Raw genomic sequence first — 25,504 nt, forward strand, 5'->3', positions numbered from 1 at the left:
ACTACCTTTTGACATAGTGCTATATAACTGGAAAGGAGAATCCTAAAGAGAGTCTGGACCTGATGTAAATATGCTAGAAAGATGTGTAAGACTAACGGTTGACTGTATTCAATTAACTAATGGTTGGTGTGGGGAGGGTGTGCTGTGGCTTGTAAATGTATTTATATCCATAAAATAACCCAGTGCGATTACAGGCATACTTCAGTTAAGAAGGCCGAACAAAGAAGCTCCCTTTTACAAAGTCTTTTTATGCCTTATTCCTCTTGTTGCCTTCTGCTTAGCTGGAAGTTTTGTTTTAGCATTGACGTTGGGAAGACAGTAAGACAGACTGGAGAAACGCAGACTTTCTGTATTGTGTTGCAGTTTCATCTCTGCACTAAAAGTAATGTTAACAAAAGATGTGAAAGACAAGACTGTGTTCTAGCCAATCCTGCTGTAGCTGTGTGTGCTTGTCTATAATGGGCAAGGCAAAGCAGTGGCTTCAGGAATATTTTGCTTAGCAGGCATGAACAACAAAACAAAAAGTAATGGGGAAAACAGATATACCCCTTATCACCAGCTACCCCTTATCACCAGCTATCCCAATAAGTTGAAAAAGCACATTTGACCACTGAAATGGAAATCGTAATTTGAGCTGGTAAAAGAAGAAAAAACCCCTGGATGCAAAAATCTCTAGAAGGTCAAAATGTATATTATTTAGATTTTTTAAATTGGTGAATCATAGTAAACTTCTTTTTTGTAATGTAGGGATCTATCCCTACTCTTGCCATGCTATTTCTGCCTGTGGTACCAAATTTTCTGCTAAAGAAGTAATGGCCAGGGACACAACTACTTCAGTATTTTAAACATATTAAGTAACAGACAAATTCAAGCTCCACACATTCCTTAATAAAGTTTATTGACTTATAACTATGCTTAGGGAAATACACTCAAGGGTTAATATGCAATTTAGTTTAACACCTTACATTTTCAACAAAGGCTTGTATATAGTTCAGGTAAATAAAAAAAATCCCAAGACATGTGATTTGTTCTGATTTTACAACTATCACAAACGTACAAAAAGCTCTTCATGCACTACAGTAGATAGAAAGCATGAAAAAAATAACCTTTGGTTTAAATTGAGAGAATAATACACGTATTGCACTGTAAAAAGCTTCAAACACGGTGCAACCAAACATAAAATGTTTCAGTGCCAGCTTACAAAAAGTTCTTTACCTAGTGTGATTTTCTTTCTAGGAGAGGAAAAGATGTATATACACATGTGTGAAACAATTCCATAAGCTACCTGGAAGTAATATATTTTGTATCTCAGCGTATTCACTACACAATCCATGTCCAATAAATCTAACTGAATGTGTGTTTTCAACCAATCAACAGAACATAACAGTTTGAAATCAACAATGTTATCAATAAACTGACCTGTCAGTTTGTACTGTAAAAAGAATTTAAAGTTCCAGCCCTTAGGTCAGTCAACCTCCATATAGCAGCAATATTAAGTTCCTAGTTATCCAATTCTTAATTATTTGTAGTACTGATTTTTTAAATTGTTACTGAAAACACTGACATTCCGCATAACCATAGTGTCCATCATGGCGCCAATAATATGCAATAATGCAGTATGTGTCAAGCCTGAGATGTTATAACAAGCCCTGCTGCTGAGAGAAGCCCTTGAGTAAGGAAGATACTGGAAAGATGTATCCCAAATTCCTTTGACACAAGTGGTCAATTTATAAAATATCTACTTTATACAGTAACACATTAAGTTGTCTACATTTTAACCCTAATTTTGCTTATTTGTCACAAACGTCTAAGATTAAGACATCAGAAATAATCTATTTTTGTTGCTATAGCTCAAAACTATACAACTGTAATTTTTAATTCCCTCTGTACTAAATAGTCAACATGGTGATAATGTACTGGAATTTCAAATCAATCACAACATTCAATATATCTCAGGACACAATGATCACATCAATGGAAGATCTGCTCTTTTAATACTTAAGGCTTGTGTATTCTCATGCTCATGAACAGGTCTCAACAGAGACAATGTCTTCTACAGTCATCCCAAATGTGAAATCATTAGTCCGAGTCATATGCCAATAACTATTCTGAGCAATGTAACAGTATTTTTCATGTAATATCAGCCATCTAACACCATTAGATCTACTGCCACTAATTTGCCTTTCTCTTTTCAACCAAGTCCATTTTAAAAGGTTGTTTTAAAAAGTATCAAGGCCACAAATACCCTCCTTACAAAATGGAAACTTTTTATAAAGTAGCAAGTGAATAAAAAGACTTGTCTCAAGTTTCTAGCCATCATCCAAACCTCCAAAATGATAATATTTTACATCCAACAATAAAGTTGTGTGTAACATTATTCCAACTAACTGGTTAGGAAGACATTTCAGCAGTATTTAATGGTTCAACATAAATATAGTTGCAACTTGATTCTCAGTTGATAATGATTGTCACAGCAAAGGTTAAGTCTTGAACACAAGCTATTCCTACACAAATAACTAATGTTACACAATTTATTTCTGTCCTAAAGGGATCTTTTTCCCTCAGATCTTTGGCCTCCTATTACAAATCTCACATCCCGTTTTACACAGAAGTATAAATTTCTTCTATTCAATCAAGGTATGTTAAAATGAAACCACAAAATATTCCAACAGAAAGGAAAAGATAGGGGAAGACTAAATACAATTCAAGCTACTAATGCAAGTTCGACTGTTGCTAGGGAAGGAAGGGTGTCATAAATATAGTTTGCTTTAATAATTTTACAGGACATAAAACTACCTTGATAGCCATACAGAGACACAGCCAGTAAGGGAGCCCTTCTGCATAAGTCCCAAGAAATGGATCACAGCAGTGCAAGAACACAGTAATGGAACCTACGCTAAAACTTCCCAACAGGCTATGCTTTCTGACAGTGCAAGCTTCCATGTTTGCTTGTTTTGTTCTTACAAAAATGCATCTACAAACTCAAGAAAACTAAAAATGATTTGAAGGAGGTTGTGTGGTCCTTTGCCAATTTGTTTAACCACCTGAGGGTTTCCCATTGCTTATGTATTTCAAAATGTATAAGGAAGTCTAATTACAAGGAACTATGAATGAACGGGTTTTAATTACTTGTGACATTTCTCCCAATGCCTACAAAATTAGCAATTCAGATTTCTAATAATTTCAATTTATCTGTCACCTATAAAAAGGATAATTAATTTAATTAAAACTTCATTGAATACAGAACAGGAATGTCTACATCTGCCCTGATTCAAGGTTTGTTGCTTATAAAGATTTTTCTAACAGGCTGAATTTCAGATGAATAAAAGTCTTAGTCCAGTGGAAAAGGAGCAACATGTACTTTGAAACTCACTCACTCAGGATGGAAATCAACACAACCCATGGAAAAGCAAAGTGTTTGAAATGCATTGTGCTCCCAAGTTTTCACATGCAAAAAGGAAATCTGAAAAATATTCTGTTTTGCATTATTTTGGATATTTTATTTCTATTTACTAATATCACAGAACTCAATTAATATTAATGTAAATGTTCCCCTAGCAACTATACATGATGCAAGACTTATGGAAATGCAAGTGACACAATGACAGATGATGTGTATATGGATCTGCTTTTCATCTTTAAGGGGTCTTGCAAACACTTCTCTGCGTGACAAGTAGCAGCCTCACAGAAGTATTGTCTGCTTAAAAATACAGGCAACATGGTATTCATATTATTACTGTTATCAGTTAGATCCAGAGCATCCTTCTCTACACTATCTTATGCATGGAATATGAATAAAGTTCCCAACTTAAGAGATATAATTCAAGTAAAACTCCACATATAAACCTTAATGAAACGAGTTGGTGCTATGCATGATCACAACACTGCTTTTTGGGTACCTATAAATTAGTTAAATTATTTCTCTGCAGATCAACTTTCCTGTGGATGATACAAGGGCCAATTTATTCCAAATTATAAAATTAATGCTAGCAAAGTATCCTTATTCCACACATTTTTAACCAGAAATATTGCAGTCAAAAAACACAAATAATACCGGCCTTGATAAGCAACAAACCTCGAAGTGTCAAGAATAAGGAAAGGGAATTATTTAACAAAATCAAACATGCATATAGAAAATCTACTATACAGCACAAATACTAACCTTCCTAAAGGCTTATACTGCATAGGTACAAATAAAAACAATTATGTGCAACATTTTCTTCTCTTAAAGCACAAAAGAAAACAACAACCTTGTCTTAAAGTAGTATTTATCAAATAATGGATTCACTAATCAAAGTGGGGGCGGGGGGGGGGGGATGATGAAAGAATCTGGCTTGCTGATAATTACTGGGGGACCTGAATACAAATTAGCAATATGGTCATGTGATGTTTACTGCAAGCCAACCTCAACTTTTCCCCAGAAGCACGCTTTTTATAAAACAAGCCATTGTATATTTCATAGTTTAGATAATAAATTCTTTATGTACTCACCAGTTTAAACAAGATAAACAAGAACAAAGACAGTCATCAGGATGCATGGTAGCGTCATCCCTGCTTTTAAGATGCCTCATATATAATACTTTTCTCAACAATCATGGATAGCCTGTGTACTTGGCACATCCCAGGGAAATATATACCAGGTAAGTTTCAGGGTTTCACCCCGTTTAATGATGCTCCCCTTCGAGGAGAAGGTTATGAGTGACCTGGGCTGTGCTGTTCATCAGACATGTCATCTCCCTAATTGCCCAATTTGTCCTTATAAAGGTCCTGTCCACATACAGATATATATTCTGAATAACAGAATCATATGGGCAGAACGAAATCTCGTATAGCTGGCAGTTACCCCTAGTTCTCCTTTCCATATTATGCACCTCCTGCAATGGCATGCATGCAATAACATCACAGTAAAGTAGTCTGATTCTGTGGCAAGTGTGTATAATAAACAAGGTCAAAGGAAAGGAGTCTAACCTATGGAATCAGAAAATATCACATGCAAATTACTCCTGGAAGGGAAGACAGGGGCACCATATACCTGACACCCATTTCAGGCTGACACCCATTCCAGACTGGAACATCTCCTTGGGAGCATAAAAAGTCCCATACTGTGGGCCCCATCAATTGCTGTTGTCTTCTGCACAAGTCCCATGAGAGCACAACAGCGCTTTTGCATAATCCATTTCTACAGAGCTTGTGCAGGAGACACTCAGAAGACAGCATCCCAAGGCTACTGGACTTAAACACTCTAATTTGTGTACAGCTCTGTTGTAAATCAACAGAAATATAGAAGTGATTCCAGGGCTCTATCCCAGGGACTTAAGCCAGTTTAGCAAGCCACAGACTTACATACCCACTTGCCCTCTCTAATCAAAGAGGTACAAGTAGTTAATTAGAGAAACGTTTCATCAAAGGAAAAGAAACAACAACTTAAAAGTATAAGCAAGCTGAGCTTAAGCAAAGATTCTACAAGAACTGTACCTAAGCTCTATACGATTTTACAGAGGAAGAAAAAATTGTCATTATGCCACCACTTGGTTAACCTTGCCCCTTTGTTGCCTTTTCAAGATAGTATACATTTACCAAATGGCGGTTCAGGTGTTTGCTATATTCACTTTCTTTTTTAAATGAGCGATCACAAAATATACACACATAGTTCTCCTTGGTGACCTGGACTTCGGCCTGTTCTTCAGGTGGCTTCTGACTTGTTTTCTCCTGGGCTGTCCGGGCACCATTTAACCCAGAATCATCGCTGCCTTCTGAGATGTTGTCACTTATATCGCTGCCATCGTGACTGTGGATGCCTTCATCCTCTTCCATTTCCTGACTTTCATTTACTACAGTGCCACCTGGTGCTGCAGAAACTAGGTCTGTTTTAGTGCTTTGCTGAAAATTTTCTGGCAACTGTGAGGTTGATGCTCCTCCTGCTGGGTCTTCAGCCAGCAATTCTTCTGTGGAACTATCATGTTCTGGATGTGGGCTACTCACAGTTTCTCTCTCATGTGTTTCCATTGGCTGAGTCCCTTGTACCACAGCTGGATTAGTCACCACTTCCATTTCACACATTTCTGTTGTCTGAGTATTTTTGGCCACATTTAATAATGTATCCTCCAACAAAGCAGTCTCTTTTTCCAAGGTAGCATTCAAGTTTAGAGCACTAATCCTAGGAGTGACTGCCAGCTCTACTCCAATTTCATTCCCAGAAACAGTTTGTGAAGTGTCCTCTTCTGCCGTGGACATTTCTTGGTCTTCTATTTCCATCTCTACATTTGTGTCCACAGATTGTACAGATGGTGACTCTAAATCCTGAATGTTTTCCCCAACATCTGAAGGAATAACGGGTTGCTGCCTACTGCAGGAATCATTAGATTTCTTCCTTTCCTCCTCTACTTTAAGAGGCTCTATAGGGAGGGCATCCTCATCTACAATATTCTCACAAGAAGGCTTGCTGTTATTATTAACAGACTTATTCTTCAGATCTCTCTTTTTTTTGTTCTTCCTAAGATAAGACTCTTCCTTTTTTGCATCCTCCAATTTATTGTTATTGTTTTGAGACTCCTGACATTTCTGAGACTTCTTCTCTGTTTTCTTTTTCTTTTTCGCAATTATATCGTCTACATCTGTAGCAGTATCTTCTGGAGCAGAGTTAGTCTCGGCTGTTCTTTTTAGTTTCTTCGTTTTACCAGTTTTCTGAGTCATTTTCTCAGTTTTCATGTCTTCATCCTTATTTTTGAAGACAGTTTTGCGACTTCGAGTTGTCACTTTCTCAAAAACAAGTTTCTTTTCTTTTGGTAAATTTTCTCTCTTTTCATCTTTTGGTTGGTTGACTTTCTTGTCTTCTTTTGACATGTTTTCCTTTTTCTCTTCTTTTGACAGATTTTCCTTTTTTTCCTCTTTTGCAGCTCTCTCATTTTTCTTTTCATTGAGCTCTTTCTTTGCTTGCTCTTGTTCCACTTTATGATTACTATTACTATCGCCAGCACTAACATCTCCTGAAGTGTTAACTTCATTCTTTTTAGTCCGTAGCCTTACTTTTGAGACATCCAGTGTGATATCACAACAGTCAGGATGTCTGGATTTGATGTGATACTGCAAATTGCACTTCTTGGATGCAGCATACTCACAGACCGGGCAAAGGAACTGCCGTGGGCTGATGTGGAGTTCAACGTGTTTCTTGAAGTTGCTTCGATCAGCCGTTTTGTACTCACAGTGAGGACAGACCAGTGGCTTTGGACCATCATGGACCTGCCTTGCATGTCGGGTCACTTCATGCTGGTTTGATGCCACATAGCTGCACTGTTCACATTTAAATGGTTTCTCACCTGAGGCAAAAAAAGAGGGAAACAAGCCAGTTAACATACTGCATAGCTACAGATGCATGCAATTGTTTTTTTTTTTTTTAATTTAAAAATTAAATGATTTTACACTTGGCACATTCACAAAGGACAACAAATACAAAAAGGAAGAAACAAAAACAAACATGCAAGCAATCACGAAACCACATATTCCATCTGTTAAATACATACCAGAAGATCACGCTACAGTAATATTAGTAGTTCGAATCCAAACCAAACTGGTCCATTGAAGGCAGTGTAGAAAAATTGAAATTACAGATGAATAGTTGTGTTATACAAATATTATGCAGCAACCATAAAAACCCAAAAGTGATTACATTCCCACATGGCTAAAATGTTTTTGAGGTGTTAATTCATCACACTTACAGTTTCAAGATAAAAATATAAAATGTTTGTGTTTCTAATCATTCTTTAAGATTTTAAAAGGTGAATATACCTCCAATAATGGCAAACGTCAATGATATTCATTTTTAATGCAGCGGTTCAACTTAATCTGTGTCTTGAAATGCTGAACTAGGCAAGCAACATTTGGAAAATATTTTGCTATTAAAATTAATGTATTCTGACTAAGTTTTCCCATATTCAGATTCCCCTATGTTCTGCTGAATTTTGACTTTCCACTCTTGTCTAAAACTAAGGTTGCCATCAACAAAATGGGAAATTAGATCCATGTGCATGAAACTGTGCTGGTGGATGGGGACTTCCCCACTGCATCTGTGTTGACTCCTTGGAAATACTACAAAGAAACCCAAAGGACCTTGCAGAAAAAAGTGATCTACAATACAGGGGGATCCCCAAAACTGAGTGGCATAAAATATGCTATATTTTATTTAATTACCACCATCTTTTGACTTCTGACCAAGTTTCAGACAGCAAAGAGAAACTGTGCATTGTTCCACAGGGTATATCTTTCCGTTAAAAAAACAAAAAAAACAAGGAGAAATGCTATGAACTCCTTTTATCTGAATGCCAGTTCTTGAGTAAGATCATGTCTTCGTGAATAATAAGTCTAAATTAAAGTCATTAATTTTTCATTCTAAATGAAACAAATAAAAATAAATGGCAAACAATGAAGGATCCTAAATTTATGAATGGTATTAACATCATTGTGTGTTTTTAAACACTAAAAAGTATCTACGACAATAGTGTGTCCCTCCAGATATTGCTAAATAGCATGTCCTAGCAGACCTAAACAGCCCAACCAATGGTGAGAAATGCTGATTGTAGCCATTCAAGAAAATCTGGAGAGACACATAATTTTTACTTCTGTTCTGCAAGAAAATCCATTCATGCATTTTAAAAACACATACTAATGGTCCTACAATAAACTATTTCAGCATGGAATGCTCCTGTTTGCTGCTCCAGGTAGAAACCATGCACTCCTTCATACCCTCCCAAACCTTTCTCCCTCTCCAACACTTAGTCGCCATTCTGTGCCTACTTACCCGTTTCCCCCAAAATAACACCTACCCTGAAAATGACATAACATGCTTTTCAGCATTTCTGAGGATGCTTGAAATATAAGCCCTATTTAAAAAATAAGCCCTAGATATATAGTTCATTTAAAAAGTCAATTTGGAAAATAAGACTGCCCCTGAAAACAAGCCTAACACATCTTTTGGAGCAAAAATTTATATATAACACTGTCTTATTTTGGGGGAAACAGGGTAGCAACCCCATGCTTCACTCTGATTGTTCAAGATCCCCACCCCCACCTTAAGATTTTTATTCTGTAAATATTTTTGTATTTCTGCAAACATTCTGATTATCCCAAGCCTTGTAATACCTCACTTTGGCACAAGGGTAGTAGTACTTTGATTACACAAAAAATGGCATTCATATCTGAAAACTGGAAATAAAGGGACTCAAAACATGTAAAGCAAAATAGGTTAGGCACGTTTCCCATCAATTTCCTCACAGTAAAGTTTAAGACCATGTGCAAAACATGGAATATCTGAAGCCAATTTCTTGTTGCCTCAAACAATTGTTTCTTGGATAACACTCTTTTAGAAATAGTTTGAAGAGCAGTTACAATCCTCCCATATTATGTGCTGCTGCATAAACCCCTCTTCTATTGGTGGAAGTAGTGCAGAAGCTAAGCAGCAGGCTTCTTAATCAACATTATATAAACTATAATATCTCTTAACAACCTCATTTTTTATTTCATTCAAATTGTTAACTTGCTCAGAAACATATTATCAGTGACTTTCCCCCAGTTACGGAATTACTGCCCACTGATGTTTTGCCCCAAATCCAACCCTAAACATCTTTTGAAAGTGCAGATTCTGCACAGTGGGTCTTCTGGTATGAAAGATCCACTTATTTCTAACATATGTTTATACTCTGAAGTGTGGTTACATCTCTATTACCCTGTTTTCAAGATGGGTGGGCTATAAAAGTCCACAATATAATCCAGACAACACCAAAATAGGAAGTAAGTTGTCACTATGACAAGGGCATTTAGAAAGACCATTTTACATTTGACAGCCAGATAAAAAGAGATAATGAAGAGGGAAACGGTTTTTCACTGTCTTCAATAGTACACTGAAATTCAAGTAAACGATCATACACACACCCAATTCCTTTTTGCCCTGCCAGGTTTAGGATCCCATTTTTATCTTATAAGCAGTGGCAGCTGATGGCTCTCTCTAACAATGCCATAATTAATCTGTTCTGTTTCAATGCTGAGCTTTAAGTAAACTATCCAAGATACTGAGTCTCATGAGGGGAGGATAAAACTGAGTACCTTAGATAGTATGTTTAAAGTTCAGACTAGAACTAACAGAACAGATTCACTGTCACATGTGCATAGGAGCCTCCAGCTACCGCTGCTGCTAAATGCAGAGTTAAAAGCCCCTGGTCATAGAAACATGTATTGCTCAGGAGGAGAGAACTTCAGAGAAAAGCAACAAAGCAAGAGAAAAGTTATGGACACGCTTCCAAAAAATTTAAATTTAAATTGTTTCAAGATTTTTGCTTATCAATATAGGGTGGGGGAAGAACTTGTTTGTTTAATACATCAGCTGCTGGCACTGTTATACCTAGCAGAATAATCTCAAACTACACAGTGTAGCAGAATTTTTAACTGTCTTGATTCAAAACACAGGCCAAGAGCCGTAAATGATCATAAACAGAACTCCTGCTATTGGTTCCTTTAAGAAACCGCTTCTCCTCCCAGTTGTTTGTCCCAAGCTACTCTTTCCTCACCCAGGTTTAAGAAGCAAGGAAAGAGAAAGTTTAAAATCCAAAGAAATATATTGCTTATGTGCCTGCAGCAGCACTAGCAAACTGCTTTACTATCTAATCTATAAACGGCTTTCCCAAGCAGGCGCCACTAAGCCAAAGTGCCCACAGAGCATGCCAAGAGGCTCACCACCATTCTGTGAGTGTGAATACCTGTATCTGAAAAGGTATGATAGAAAAACACAGAAAGCAACACATATGGAGAGTTACTGTTACACAACCAACAACTGGATGTGCATAGTATGGGAATAGTCTAGTAAAAAGGCCCAATAAACAAGAGGTTGCAAGGCCAACAAAGAAGCAAGTAACTAAGGCTGGATCTACACTGTCTTGTATCCCAAATTTTCTGCTTTGAACTGACTGTATGAGTCTACACTACCAGATACTCTGAAATAAGCAGATAATCTGGGATCAGATCCTTAGATATAGGGCAGTGTAGCTCCAACCTGAGAGGATGGCCAACTGCTGTCATGAAATCAGCTGGGATAATTTATAAGGTCCTAATTTCTAGTTGCATAACTCTGCAGTTTGAATATTAGCAGATATTTCTTAATTTGAGATATATATTCTATAAACACAGAGGTCCCTTCAACATAGATGCATAAAATCCACATTGAACTGGATTATATGGCAGTGTAGACTCAGATAATCCAGTTCAAAGCAGATATTGTGGATTATCTGCCTTGATATTCTAGGTTATATGGCTGTGTGGAAGGGCCCTAAGTCTTCCAAAGGGGTCAAAAGGAACATGCATTAATACAAAACTACCACTGTAATTTGGGCCAGCACTTTTTTCTGATACATAGAGACATCAAGATATATTTTAATTAATTTTATGCCAACCATTTCTGAGAATGATACCCATAACAAAGATAATGCATAGGCATGGAATATATAAGTATCCTTCCCAAAGCACATATAGTAGTTTCAGTGTTGGATGGCAAATTATTTCCCCAAAACAGAAATATATTGAAAAAAACGAGAAAAAAAAATCTCTCATCCTCAAAATACTACTATCACTTAACCACTCAAGATAGAGAAACTTTCAGAGGCTGCATGAGGCCTTCAAACAGTATACTACTACTGCCAACCATTGCACAGCATATCAAAAAATACAACCTATCCTGAGCACCATAATTCTTTCAAAATCCCCTTTTACCAACCTGAGTGAGTCCGCATGTGTCTGGTTAAGTGAGTCTTCTGAGAACTTGAATAAGGACACATAGTACACTGATAGGGGCGTTCTCCTGAGAAACAGAAACAGCATTTAAGCCTCTTTACTTTGCTCATGAAGACCAAACCAATAACTAAGTAAGACATGTTTATGAAAGAAAACATCAAATAAACATCACACCTGGGTTCAGAATTGCATGCAAATTTCTTCCTCATTTAGTCTAATAAATCTAGTGATGCTTCAAATACAAATTATCCATTAAAAACCTAATCTATTTCACTTAAAAACAAACCCTCATGCCCTTCAAGTGTGGAATTGCCAGTTAGACCTGATTATTTCACAAAGAGCAGAATACACTTAATCAGCTTTGGTGTAATAGGACTTAAGGTAACTATGAGTTTTTAATAAAAAATATGGTCTGTAATGGGTGACAGTCTTAAAATGAAAATAAAACTGTTCAAATGATTCAGCATCAGAAAAAATATAATTGTGAGGTTTTTTTTAAAAAAAGAAAGCTGTCTGAATTTATAAAACAAGTCGTTATGCAAAGTTATTAATTGCCATAATATACAGTAGAGCCTCGCTTATCCAACCTTTGCTCATCCAACGTTCTGTATTGTCAAACGCAGTCTGCCTCCCGCCTGGATCCACAGCTGTTTCTCTACACAGCAACGCACAGGGGGCCAACACGCCCAAAAACAACACATGTGCAGCCATGCTCCCAAACAAGTGGCAGACTTGTTGTAAAACATGATGTTTTGGTGCTTAATTTGTAAAAACATAACATAATTTGACGTTTAATAGGCTTTTCCTTAATTCCTCTTTGTTATCCAACATTTTCGCTTATCCAACGTTCTGCCGGCCCTTTTATGTTGGATAAGCGAGATTCCTCTGTATGTAAATCATACAACAACCATGCAAGCCAGAGGGGTAACATTATTTCCCACATTGTAAAATGGAGTAGAAATAGGCTAGTGCCAAGATTGCTTAAAGCTGTTTAGTAAACAAATGGCTGGGTGATATATTCAAGGATTTCCTGTCTCATATTCTTAGCCAGACACCTAGAAATCAATGCCCCTTCATTCCTGACTAAGATACCATGAAGTCTCCTTCATGCACTGATTTCTGGCATGATACAAATAAAAGTAGGAAAGAAGATCCCTCACAGCTTCCAAACTGTAGCAAAACACGAAGAACCATAACTCTTCCTCCGATCTTCTAGCTATTTGAGAGGACTTTGGGGCATGTGTTCAGGTTTAGAACAGGACTCTGCCATTATTTAATGGCCAAACTAAAACTGTATTTGTCAAAACCCCAACTCTTCCTCCTCTCCGGATAGTCCAGACATGTCAACTTGAAGACTGCTATGTAAAGATGCCCCAAGCATCTTCAGGCCACTACATTCAACACTTCTAATTTCTTGCTCTAGTCTAGAGTCACTCATCTACCAAACTCTAGACTTTATTCTTCTGATTTTGAAACCGCACAAATGTGGTTTGGCAGTATGAACTCAGATAATCCAGTTCAAAGCAGATATTGTGGATTATCTGCCTTGATATTCTGGGTTATATGGCTGTGTGGAAGGGTTCCAAGTCAGTCATGCTGCAAAAATCAAGTTAACTGGGTTTTCTCTACCTTAAACATGTTCTTAATGCCAGGACCTACCATAAAATAGAGAAAACTAAAAATCAAAAGGAATTGTGTCATATATGTGATAAAAGCACATGGGTGACACTTCATCTGTAAGTAGGACCCTGCTCATACAGCTATATAACCCCTGTTTATTTCAATGGAACTAGAGGGTAAATATGGTGTTTGGAGTTAAAATATTATTTTCCCATGTTCTTCTGTTGACACCCAAGGACCTTTTTATTTGAGAGAGGGTTGAAAGGGGCAGCTTTTAAGGAAGACTGTTCTGGCATTCTTTTAAATTCTACGTAATATAGCAAATGCTTAAACATTATTAGTTTAATATTGTTTTAATATTTGTAACACTGTTTTTAATCAGACTGTGTGTTGCCTTAAGTCCTGGATCAAAGGTAGGAAGAAGAAGGAATGGTAATAGTAGAGCTTGAGAGTGGCATTGTTAGTTCAATTCCAATTGCCTTTACCAATCAAGGCAGGAAGGTACCATATTTTTCAGAAAATAAGGAATCCTACATGCTTCAATATCCAAAATAGGTTTTAGCGTTACTTAAAGCTGCATATAATGACAATAAGTATGTTCTCTATGCGAGAAGCCAATAACCCGTCTTAAAGCCATTTGAAATTTGCATTTTCTACTTAAATTACAAATTTAAATGTTTTAACTGCTGGTAAAATCACAAATTGCCTTCAAATTACTTCAGTATTTTTTATCTTTTGTGCTATTGTGGTTCAAGATAATGACTTCTAATATTATTCAGGTAGCATTCCTAGACATGTTTGCTATGGTGTTGGAGGGGGATAATATTCTCACCTTGATTACTTTAAAAAGCTTATTAATTAACATGCGTATTGACAAAAGCGAAACTATCATAAATCACATAATGTGGCCTTATGTACAGTACATGTTTTTTTTCTCCTGAAATAGCTAATGTAGTGCTCATCTGCTGGGGAAAATATGTTTAATATGTTTTCTTTAACCATGCAAATTAAGAATGGCATGGCCCAAATCTGTGAGGAGATAAGGGGCTTAACAACAAATGTAGTTTGGCCAGTAAACTATCAGTTTTGTTACACCAGCAAAGAACCTAACTCACTATATGTTATGGCAATGGGGTTCCTTTTTTATCTCTTATTACTGAAGGCTTATTCTGAAAAGCATGCAGACTGCTTCTCGCAGTTCTTTTGCTGTAATGACTTACTTCAGTTAGCAGATTGGCCAGCACAAGAAGGAAAAAAAATCATAGTGAGAAACAAAACTACAAACATAAATTTAGCTTGTTATCATATCATTGACCTGAATTGTTACCAACAATCGTTATCACATTGTACAATGTCACATCCTAATCAGTATTTTACACTGGATAAATGTCTCTTAACAAAGGAAGTGCAAAAGCAGAGTTACTACTGGATGTTAAGAAAACAAAAATAATGACAACAGAAGGTCTATATAACCTTAAAGTGGGTGATAAAAGCACGAACATCTTGTTCACCTTATTTCATTCATCAATCAAAATAAAGACTACAGGAACAAAGTAAACTAAAGTTTGAATGGACACATATGAAAGGATTAGACTAAAGACACACTGGACACCAAAGTCAGAATCATCCATGCCACAGTCATTTGAATTCATGTGTATGGATGTGACAGTAAAGAAATCCAAAAGGGGAAAAAATAAACTTATTCAAAATGTGGTGCTGAACCAAAGTTCTATAGGGACAATGGAATTCCAAAAAATCCATTAAATCAGTACAAACAGAAAATGATTGTAATGAAGTTGATTGCTTGACTTTCCTTTTGTACACCCTCCAAGACTGTCAACAGCATGCAGTTATAGTAAAATGGAGAAGTGGTGCTCTAATTAGGGGTTTATTCAAGTTTTTATTCCTTCAGTAACAAAAACATGTTTATTTCTTTTAAAAATTCTAATGAGTTGCTAATGTCATAAGAAAAATCAATCTTGTCATGATAGAGGAGATACTGCAAATCTAATCAATTTAGTTAAGGTTTATTATTTTATTCATTTGCATGTTGTCAACACAAATAGGTAAGTAAACACACACGCCATCAGCATACTTAAAATTAGTAAACGTTCTATCCTTACTGCACAAGCTATAATACCAAGTTGTTACAATAAGTCTTAGGAAATGGAGAGGCATCACTCACCTGTATGCGTACGAATATGTTGCACATAGTTATTCTTCCGATCCGAGAAGTAGGAGCACTGTAAGCATGTATACACTTTGCGTGGAAAGTGGTTCCTTAGATGCTTCTTCCAGTGATATTCACTTATTGTTGTATATGTGCAAATTGTACATTTGTAGACCTTTTCATTTTCTCCAGCTTTATTGTGATGCTTCAAGTGAGCCAGATAGTGATCATATCTATTAGTGTTGTAGCCACAGCGATCACATCTTATAGGCCCCTTGGAGAAATCAACTTCATCTGTAGTGCTTGAGTCAACTTCGTCATGCTTCTCAGTTTTTTCTTCTACTATGAAACTCTTAGCACTGTGTACCCGAATGTGATGGACAAACTCCTGCTCCGATTCTGCCTCATACTGACAGGGCTTACAACGAAACGGTTTGTTCTTCAAGCTTTTACCTCTATCATCTACACTCTCTGAGGCATTTGAACACTGGAATTCCTCTGGGATCTCTGAAAAATCAAAATCTTCTGGGTCACCTGACAACCGAAAGCCCTGAGAAGCATCTGATAACTGAAAATCAGCTGGGCCACCTGACAACTGGAAGTCTTCTGGGGACCTTGCCATCGGAAAATCCTTATCTAGGCTACACTTAAGAGAACGAGAAGACTCTGTCGGTTCTTCGGTTTCAATGCTACGAACATCTGGCGATCCAAGGGTTCTCACTTCTATATCACCCAGGTCTTCATGATCACCCTCCACAGCATGTGCATCCTCTGCTCCTTCTCCATCGCTATCTGAAAAATTGGCATTGCCTACTGTTGTCAGTTCAGCCATTTGTCTCTCTTCATCAACCATGTATTCGCAGCAGTTGCCACTAACTTCTCCTGTTAAGGCTACATTTGCCAACATAATAAGCTGAGGAGCTGCCAGCTCAGCTTTGGAAAGTTCAGAAAAGTCATACATGTCGTTTGACAAAGTCATGTTGAGGTTAGTATTGCCAGAAAACAGGCTGCTGCCACCAGACTGTCCCAGGACTTTCATTGCCATAACTATTCTGTAAAAGAAAAAGAGTTTTTTTCATAAGTTGCACGCCTACAAAATCCATGCTATAGTATCGAAAAATTAAAACATTTCAGACAACAAAGACAATGTAAGATTAAATTTCAAAGAGACAGATATAAATGAAAAGAATGAACTTTTAAAATAACTGTTTTGTAAATTCCGTGTATTGTAGATTGTATTTTGTGGTGCATGTGCACCATGTGTTTTTTATTTTGCTTTGTTTTCAATCATCCCTATATATATGTATGTGTGTGTGTGTGTGTGTTTGTAGAGCTTGTGTTTTCTTTCTGTATTGGGAGTTGTTTGTGAGATTTTCCTGTGCGTTTGTACAAAGGCATGAGGAAACCCAGAAAGGAAACCAAGTTAAAAAGAATATGGAATATTTCCTTTCAGAATAGTGAATAAATTAAAATAAGATTTTTGTAGATTAGTTCTCCCCAAATTACACTATGTAACAAAATTTGAAAATGTTTCTGTTCCTGGTTTGAAAGTGTTATTTCCTGTTTAATTGTGCGGTACTTACTTTGAAAGTAGTTGTTATATTCCAGAAACTTAATTTCTGTGGCTGTCACAAACTATCATTGAACTATCATTCAACTATCACTGAATTGGTTGAGACCCATGAAAAACTATAGCAAAATGCGATGATGCAGAATGTCCCGCAAAAACAAAGTTTTTGCCATTTAATAAACTTTTTCCATGTTTTTATGATAGAATCATTGGGAAATGACATCTATAACCAAGGAACAAAAATTGTATCAACAGGTAGACATAGCTGAAAAAGTTCACCAGTGCTACTCAAAGTGGTGAGAAAACTATACACTGCAAATCGACAGCAGGTTTTCAGGAAATAAACAGTTTTAGACAAGGGGCATAAATACAATACTGGTCCTTGGCACATTAGAGGGGAAAAGCTAGTTCCCCCAATTCAAATAGCTTAAGAACTACTATACTGTGTCAGTTCATTTTTAATTGAAGGTCTTGGTTTCCCTTTCTCGGTTCTTTTTTAGGGTTTCAGTGCTTTATGCTGCAATGGACACTATGGAGAACGTTGCTGTTATTGTGTACATTCAAGTTGTTTTCAACAAATATAAACTCTTAACAAGATTTGTTCAGAAGTTTGCCACTATCTTTCTCTGAGACTTGCCCAAGATTATTTAGTGGGTTTAATGGCTAACCAGGGCTCTGAACCCAAATCCCCAGAGTCATAGTCCAATGCTCAAAGCACCACTGCCATGTCTCTGGAGAAGCAAAACTAATGTTTTTACAATACTAATGATTATTGTTCTTGCTGGATTTTTTTGCCCGCCAATTAGCTAAACTAATACAGTTCCTTACAGTTTATGTATTCCTTACACTTTGTAGTTCAATTTACAATAAAAATGAGTAAACTGAATATGTAATTCTTTTCTGATTAGAAGGAACTTTTATAAAGCATATTTTAATTCAAACCAATATACCTATTTTTCTAAACTGTAGTGTGTGTATATATGTGTGTGTGTCATGAGGAGGGTTGTGTTTTGTGTTTATGCAAAGAGGATTTATGTTCAAAACTGTTGTGACATAGCGAAAATGCTGTTTACTGTTTAGAGAGCAGATTTTAGCTCTGCCTTGAGCTCTTTGAATTGGTTAGAGAAGGATGCTTAATATTATTTATTTACTGGATTTCTATCCTGCCCTATCTCACAACTTGACTCTTACAACTTGGCACAATCTTGCTTATTGCAAGATGAGAAGCAAGTAGTTCAGAAAAAAGTGAAAGAAGTTTAGCTTGAGGACAAGATAAAAAAAGACTTGAGCGCAGAAATATACCAAGGACATGGCAGACCTTCAGTATAAGACATAATGAGAAACCACATTTAAAAGAAAGCAGGACTGGTAAACTACTTTCAAACCATAGCTTTCAATCAGAGTGTTTTGCCAAAATATAAACCATGTTACACTAGCTAATGTAGACTCAATAAGTTCAAGCCAACCACTGTCTGGCTAAACAAATGCTGTCATAATAATTATCTGCAAATGAAGCCACTGTGATCAATTTATTTGATTATTTCACAGTAAAACTTTTAATCAATATTTTGATAAGCTGATAGCTCTTTGCTCTCGAGACCTGAACACTTAGCCATTCTCATTCACACTTATCCGCTCAAGAACAAGCTTTAATATTATTTGGTTGTCTAATAAGATTTATAAAATCACTGCAAAATTAGTCTTAGATATATAGTCATTGTGTAAATTCTGAAACAAAGTCAAAGGATGACACATTTTAGTTATGTACATCCATATAAATAATAGTTAAGCTGAGTTTTTATGCAACCTTTTACAGGACAACACAAGGGGAGAAATGTACCAGAACACATCTAAGAATTCAGCACAATGGTTGGCTGCTTTGTCTGATCCTTGTGTGGTGGGGGGAGGCACTGCTCTGCTGAAAAATGGCCCAACTTTTCAGCAGTAAATACTAAAAGGGAGCAAACAATGAGTGCTAGGCAAAACTAAGGATACTTCTGTTCTTTAGTTCCTCAACACCAACACTTCTAGGCTGGAGAGCACCACTTGCTTGGCACTGTTAGTACTTACATATAAGTTTATCACAGAGAAATCCTTACCAAGAGAAGGATGGGGAGGGCGTCTTATTACCATATGCCAGTAGTTCTCAACCTATGGGTCCCCAGATGTTTTAGCCTTCAACTCCCAGAAATCCTAACTGTTGGTAAACTGGCTGGGATTTCTGGGAGTTGTAGGCCAAAACACCCGGGGACCCACAGATTGAGAACCACTGCCATATGCAGAAATAGTTTCAGTGGGTTGGGGGGGGGGGGTGAAAGAGAGAGCTTTATAAGGTCTCAGCTGAGAAGAGGTCAGAGTAGGGCTAAATCAGTGGTTTTCAATCTGTGGACTTCAACTCCCAGAAATTCTAACAACTTTTGGCCTTCAACTCCCAGAAATGCTAACAGGTGGTAAACTGACCGGAATTTCTAGGAGTTGTAGGCCAAAACACCTGGGGACCTACAGGTTGAGAACCACTGTGCTAAATGTTCAGGTATGTGTGCACATAGGATTTTTGTTTCGTGTCAGGAACGACTTGAGAAACGGCAGGTCACTTCTGGTGTGAAAGAATTGGCCGTCTGCAAGGACGTTGCCCAGGGGACATCCAAATGTTTTGATGTTTTTACCATCTTTGTGGGAGGCTTCTCTCATGTCCCCGCATGGAGCTGGAGCTGATAGAGGGAGCTCATCCGCGCTTTAACCCATTGCACCACTGGGAGCTCCATACATAGGATATAACGGGGAATGTCACACAAGAATAATTTTCTGGTGTTAATGGAGCAGTCTCTGCATATCTAATCTCAAATCTATATATATAAAATGATAAAGTTGTTTGCGCAGTGACTATAACAACAAAACTAAACATCCCAGAAATACGAAATTTGGCAACACAATGCAAAAGGCTTGCCTCCAGGTTACAACAACACAACCACACCACAAAACCACAATCCAGACCCACAAAACTCACAACAACGCATCATGCGATAACAACACAACTAAACGCCCCAGAAATACAAAACTTCTCAACACAATGCAAAAGCCTTGCCTCCCAGTTGTAACAACACAACCACACCACAAAACCACACAGGACCCACAAAACTCACAACAACGCATCGTGACTATAACAACACAACTAAACGCCCCAGAAATACGAAACTTGGCAACACGATGCAAAAGCCTTCCCTCCAGGTTGTAACAACACAACCACACCACAAAACCACAATCCGGACCCATAAAACTCACAACAACGCATCGTGACTATAACAACACAACTAAATGCCCCAGAAATACAAAACTTGGCACACAACTAAACGCCCCAGAAATATAAAACTTAACAACACAACACAAAAGCCTTTTCTCCCGGTTGTAACAACACAACCACACCACAAAACCACAATCTGGACCCACAAAACTCACAACAATGCATCATGACTATAACAACACAACTAAACGTCCCAGAAATACGAAACTTGGCACACAACTAAAAGCCCCAGAAAAATAAAACTTGACAACACAACGCAAAAACCTTGCCTCCCGGTTGTAACAACACAACCACACCACAAAACCACAATCCGGACCCACAAAACTCACAACAATGCATCGTGACTATAACAACACAACTAAACGCCCCAGAAATACGAAACTTGACAACACAACACAAAAGCCTTTTCTCCCGGTTGTAACAACACAACTACACCACAAAACCACAATCCGGACCCACAAAACTCACAACAACGCATCATGACTATAACAACACAACTAAACGTCCCAGAAATACGCAACTTGGCACACAACGCAAAACCCTTGCCTCCCAGTTGTAGGAACTCAACCACAACACAAAACCACAATCCGGACCCACAAAACTCACAATAACGTATCATGACTATAACAACACAACTAAACGCCCCAGAAATACAAAACTTGGCAGAACAATGCAAAAGCCTTGCCTCCCAGTTGTAACAACACAACGACACCACAAAACCACACTGGACCCACAAAACTCACAACAACGCATCATGACTATAACAACACAACTAAACGCCCCAGAAATACGAAACTTGGCAACACAACACAAAAGCATTCCCTCCCGATTGTAACAACACAACTACACCAGAAAAGCACAATCCGGACCCACAAAACTCACAACAATGCATCGTGACTATAACAACACAACTAAATGCCCCAGAAATACAAAACTTGGCACACAACTAAACGCCCCAGAAATACAAAACTTGGCAACACAACACAAAAGCCTTGCCTCTCAGTTGTAACAACACAACCACACCACAAAACCACAATCCGGACCCACAAAACTCACAACAACGCATTGTGACTATAACAAATACAAAATTTGACAACACAACTCATCCACCTCCCCAATCCCTACATTCACACTTGGCCTCCAAAAAAACAATTACAATAATAACAATGACAACAACAACAACAATAAGAATCAACACCATCACAGGCAAGAAACAGCCAGGCACTGAGGCTGAGAGGCCAGTCAGTGCTACACTGGGCCTCCAAAAAACAATACAGTAGCATCTAACTTATCCAACCTTCATGACCACAACAACAACAATAATAATAAACACCTACACAGGCAAAACAAAAAAAGACTATTGTACCACAATAAAAATATAAACCGCACTCAGCAGAATCAGACATTACAATTAACAACAAATCAAAGACAACAGGGATCTCAAGCAATTATCAATCAACACAAAAATTGAAGACGGTAACAGACTTCAAATACTACTACTAATGTGAGTATAAAGAAGGGTGGAGGTCACAGCATAAATACAACCTAATGTAGACTGACCAACACCAGACTAAGCCACAGCAACGCGTGGCCGGGCACAGCTAGTACATGTAATAAAGAGAAATAAATTCCCAATTTTCATAAACCACACTTACAATTAAAAAAAACTAACTACAAGTACTACAAATCATTCCCTGAATTTAGCACCAAAATTATTATGGTGGATTAAAATTCCCATTTCATGAACATACGCTATTTAGGTCGGGGGACATCCTTCTACCACTATCTGCCTCACATGGTCCATGTGAAAACATCTGAAAATGTATCGAAGACTACAAAGTCTGTGTAAGTAATCTTGGTTGTACATTCTTGGAAGCTAATAGTAGGGGCTAGACTCCTATGATGCTCAAGTCCACTACTTGTTCTCTATATTATCAGAACAAAAGGTCCAGCTAAATCCAGTATTAAACTTGAAAATAAAAGGAAGAGCCAAATCCGTTTTATGTATGTTTGGGGTGCGCTATCCAGTATTTTGGGAACCAATCTTGTTACACTGATTAACAATTCACTCACAACAAATAACATCTCAAAGGTCAGACCTTCTTAATACTGTCCACATGGATGACTCTTTTCTTATTCTGGGTAGTTTCTACACTCCACAAGCTAAATATTGAGCACTGAATCTGCCTGGGGATGATTAATATGTAAACAGACATTGTGTTCATTGAAGCTGAACTCCTCTCTCAGCCCCCTTCTACACAGCTATATAAAATCCCACATTATCTGCTTTGAAAGGGATCGTATGGCAGTGTCGATTCAGATAACCCAGTTCAAAGCAAATATTGTGGATTATCTGCCTTGATATTCCAGGTTATATGGCTGCGTGGAAGGGCTCCTAGGCTCCTTCCACACAGCTGAATAAAATCCTATATTTTCTGCTTTGAACTTAAATATATGGCAGTGTGGAGTCAAATAACCCAATTCAAAGCAGATATTTTAGAATTTTCTTCCTTATTATTCTGGGTTAAAGGGCTGTGTGGAAGGGCCTTTAGTCTCAAAACTCTCTGTCCTGCAGGAATTCACTACAAATACCCATATGCTACTGTGTAGTTGAAGATTCGTTTTCCAAATTTTAGAGGGCTGGGGAATTACTTTCCTTGCTAAGGTGCTGAACAAAAACCAAATGAATCCACAGTTAGTCGTTCCTGCAGCAAGCTAAATATATTGGATAGGTTTATCTGGCCTTGAAATTAGGAGACTAACCACGTGGAAGAGGGGTGCTTAAATAATATCCTGGTTTCCTTTGGGCCTAAACGCAAATGAGCTCAATGACCTACATACACCACTCTGAAGTCATCACCACACCAAAAAGCCAAGAGGACTAGGGCCCCTTCCACACAGCTGAATAAAATCCTGCATTTTCTGCTTTGAACTGGAATATATGGCAGTGTGGACTCAGGGCCCTTCCATACAGCCATATAACACAGAATATCAAGGAAGAAAATCCCACAATATCTGCTTTGAACTGGATTATCTGAGTCCACATTGCCATACATTCCAGTTCAAAGCAAATAACGTGGGGGTCTATTCAGTTGTGTGGAAGGGGCCTCAGATAACCTAGTTCAAAGCAGATATTGTGGGATTTTCTGCCTTGATATTCTGGGTTATAGGGCTGTGTGGAAGGGTCGTAGCTTGGGTCAAAAAGTTTCAAAGGCCCTTCCACACAGCCCTATATTCTAGAATATCAAGACAGAAAATCCCACAATATCTGCTTTGAACTGGGTTATCTGAGTCCACACTCAGATAATGTGGGATTTTCTGCCTTGATATTCTGGCATATAGGACTGTGTGGAAGGGCCCAAAGTTTTCCAAGGCCAAAGGACGCCCTTTTTAAAAAAATCAAGGTAAAGATATCCAGGATTATTTGCATAACTCCATTTTCAAGGAAGAAATGTATACCACGACGAAGTTCTTCTTTCCTAATTGTGCAAGCAAAGGAAGTGCAGGCGAACGCCTTAGAAGAATTTGCAATTTGAAAGAAAAAGAAAAAAGAAAACTCGTTTGGGAAATGGAGGTCTACCACTATCGGCGGCTGCTGCTGCTGCATTCCAGAAATAGGCATTCGGCCATTTTCTCAAATACCAAGCAGAAGCACAAAGCGGCTCTTTTGCAAAACTCTGGCTGCTTCTGCCGCATCTCAGGCCTGGCCTCATTATATTGGCCCACTCCTCGCAAACTTTTCCTCCCCCTCCCCCCCCCCCCACACACACACGAGCGCAAAAAAAAAGTCGATTGCCCCCCTTTCTCCCTCCCTTCCCCCACACCATGCATCCATTCAAGTCTTTTCCCTCAGAGGAAACTCCCCAAATTCAACGAGGGAGAGAAAAGAGCCCCGCAGAACACACCTTCCTGACCCTGGGGCTTTTCTCCTCGCACGGAGGGAGGGGGCAAAGGAAAGGAGGGCCCCGGCCTAGGCCTGGCCGACACACACACACACTGCCCTGTGCCCCGTCACCCACTCACTGGCTGCCGGGGAAAGCGCGGAATCGCTGTCCAGCTCCAGAGGAGCGGTTGCGGCCTGCTTGCCCGCCTGTCTGCCTCGCCTGGGCCCCTCCCAGACGGCGGGGAAGGCGGCTCCTCCCCAGAAAACTTCCTGTCTTCTTTCGACGCGGCTGAGGGGAGAGACGGGGAGGAAAAGAGGCCTCCCACAGGCCTCCCCGTCGTCGTCGTCGTCTCCTCCTCCTCCTTCGGGGGCTTCCTTCCTGAGAGGCCCCGGCGCCAGCTAACTAGCCAGTCAGCCTCGCCTCGCCTCTGCTTCTTCTTCGTCTTCTTCCCTCACACTCCTCAACTCCGCCCCCTCCGCCGCCTCCAGATCAGCCCTGGACAGCGCCACAAGCGCGCGCGCGCGCTCCCTCTCCCCCTCCTCCTCCACACACGCAGCACGTCGTTAGCGTCGCTTTCGAGGCGTTACTCACCTTCCCCGCCTCGCGCTACAGGGCCGCGAGTCTCCTCAGGACAACGGCGGCGGCGGCGGCGCGCATTCCAGCACTCACCACGCGCTGAGCCTAGCTAACGGCCACGCCCCCTTTTTTCGTTGGAAGAGAGAGAGAGACTGAGGAGAGGGCCCCGACCCCGCCCACCATCTCGCCCAGGCCACGTGACGCGCCCTGCCTTGGCCCAGCCCCTTCGCGCGCGCTCCCTCTCTCTCTCTCTCTCCCTCTATCTCTCTCTCTCTCTCTGGCCTCAAACCCGCCTCACTTTCCCCCAACTTGGGTCAGGCTGAAGCAGGCCTTAAACTTTGGCATGCAATAAATAGTTCATGCAGATGCTTAACACATTCTGCAGTGTGATCTCCACAGAATTAAAGTGCTCCTCCTAGCACTTTTGATGACTGGATTACCACTCCTCCTTGAGGAAACTAACACTTTGGCCCTGTTTCTTACAGATTTTATTCATGATTTTATCACTATGTATTGTATGTGTTTTTAACTTGTTTTATTCTGTTTGATTTGTTTTATTGCTTGTTTTATACTGTTGATGACTGGGTTTGGCCCCATGTAAGCCGCCCCGA

General features: G+C 38.8%; 1 protein-coding gene across 3 annotated transcripts; it reads right to left on the reverse strand.

Annotated features, from left to right (window-relative positions):
- Positions 1 to 881: 881 nt before the first annotated feature.
- rest (RE1 silencing transcription factor) lies at positions 882 to 25,050 on the reverse strand. 3 transcript variants are annotated; one of them, XM_008116646.3, is made up of 4 exons: positions 24,909 to 25,050; positions 15,578 to 16,614; positions 11,756 to 11,839; positions 882 to 7,316 (listed from the first exon to the last, which is right to left on the reverse strand). In XM_008116646.3, the coding sequence occupies exons 2-4, from the start codon at positions 16,605 to 16,607 to the stop codon at positions 5,533 to 5,535; spliced, it is 2,898 nt and encodes a 965-aa protein (XP_008114853.1). In that variant the 5' UTR covers positions 16,608 to 16,614; positions 24,909 to 25,050; the 3' UTR covers positions 882 to 5,532. The 3 variants fall into 3 exon arrangements, with proteins under 3 accessions (XP_008114853.1, XP_008114852.1, XP_062827772.1); XM_008116645.3 differs by lacking the exon at positions 24,909 to 25,050 and adding an exon at positions 24,457 to 24,827; XM_062971702.1 differs by lacking the exon at positions 24,909 to 25,050 and adding an exon at positions 24,339 to 24,406.
- Positions 25,051 to 25,504: the final 454 nt, after the last annotated feature.

This window comes from Anolis carolinensis, chromosome 2, assembly GCF_035594765.1.
Source record: "Anolis carolinensis isolate JA03-04 chromosome 2, rAnoCar3.1.pri, whole genome shotgun sequence".
NCBI classification, from domain to species: Eukaryota; Metazoa; Chordata; class Lepidosauria; order Squamata; family Dactyloidae; genus Anolis; species Anolis carolinensis.

Bases quoted from the DNA above. Each gene is read 5' to 3' on its own strand.
- rest (XM_008116646.3), bottom strand. From the start codon at position 16,607: ATGGCAATGAAAGTCCTGGGACAGTCTGGTGGCAGCAGCCTGTTTTCT. The intron at 11,840-15,577 runs GTGAGTGATGCC...TCTGTTTCTCAG, and splicing joins ACATATTCGTACGCATACAG to GAGAACGCCCCTATCAGTGT. The intron at 7,317-11,755 runs GTTGGTAAAAGG...TTTTTGCCTCAG, and splicing joins ACACATGCGGACTCACTCAG to GTGAGAAACCATTTAAATGT.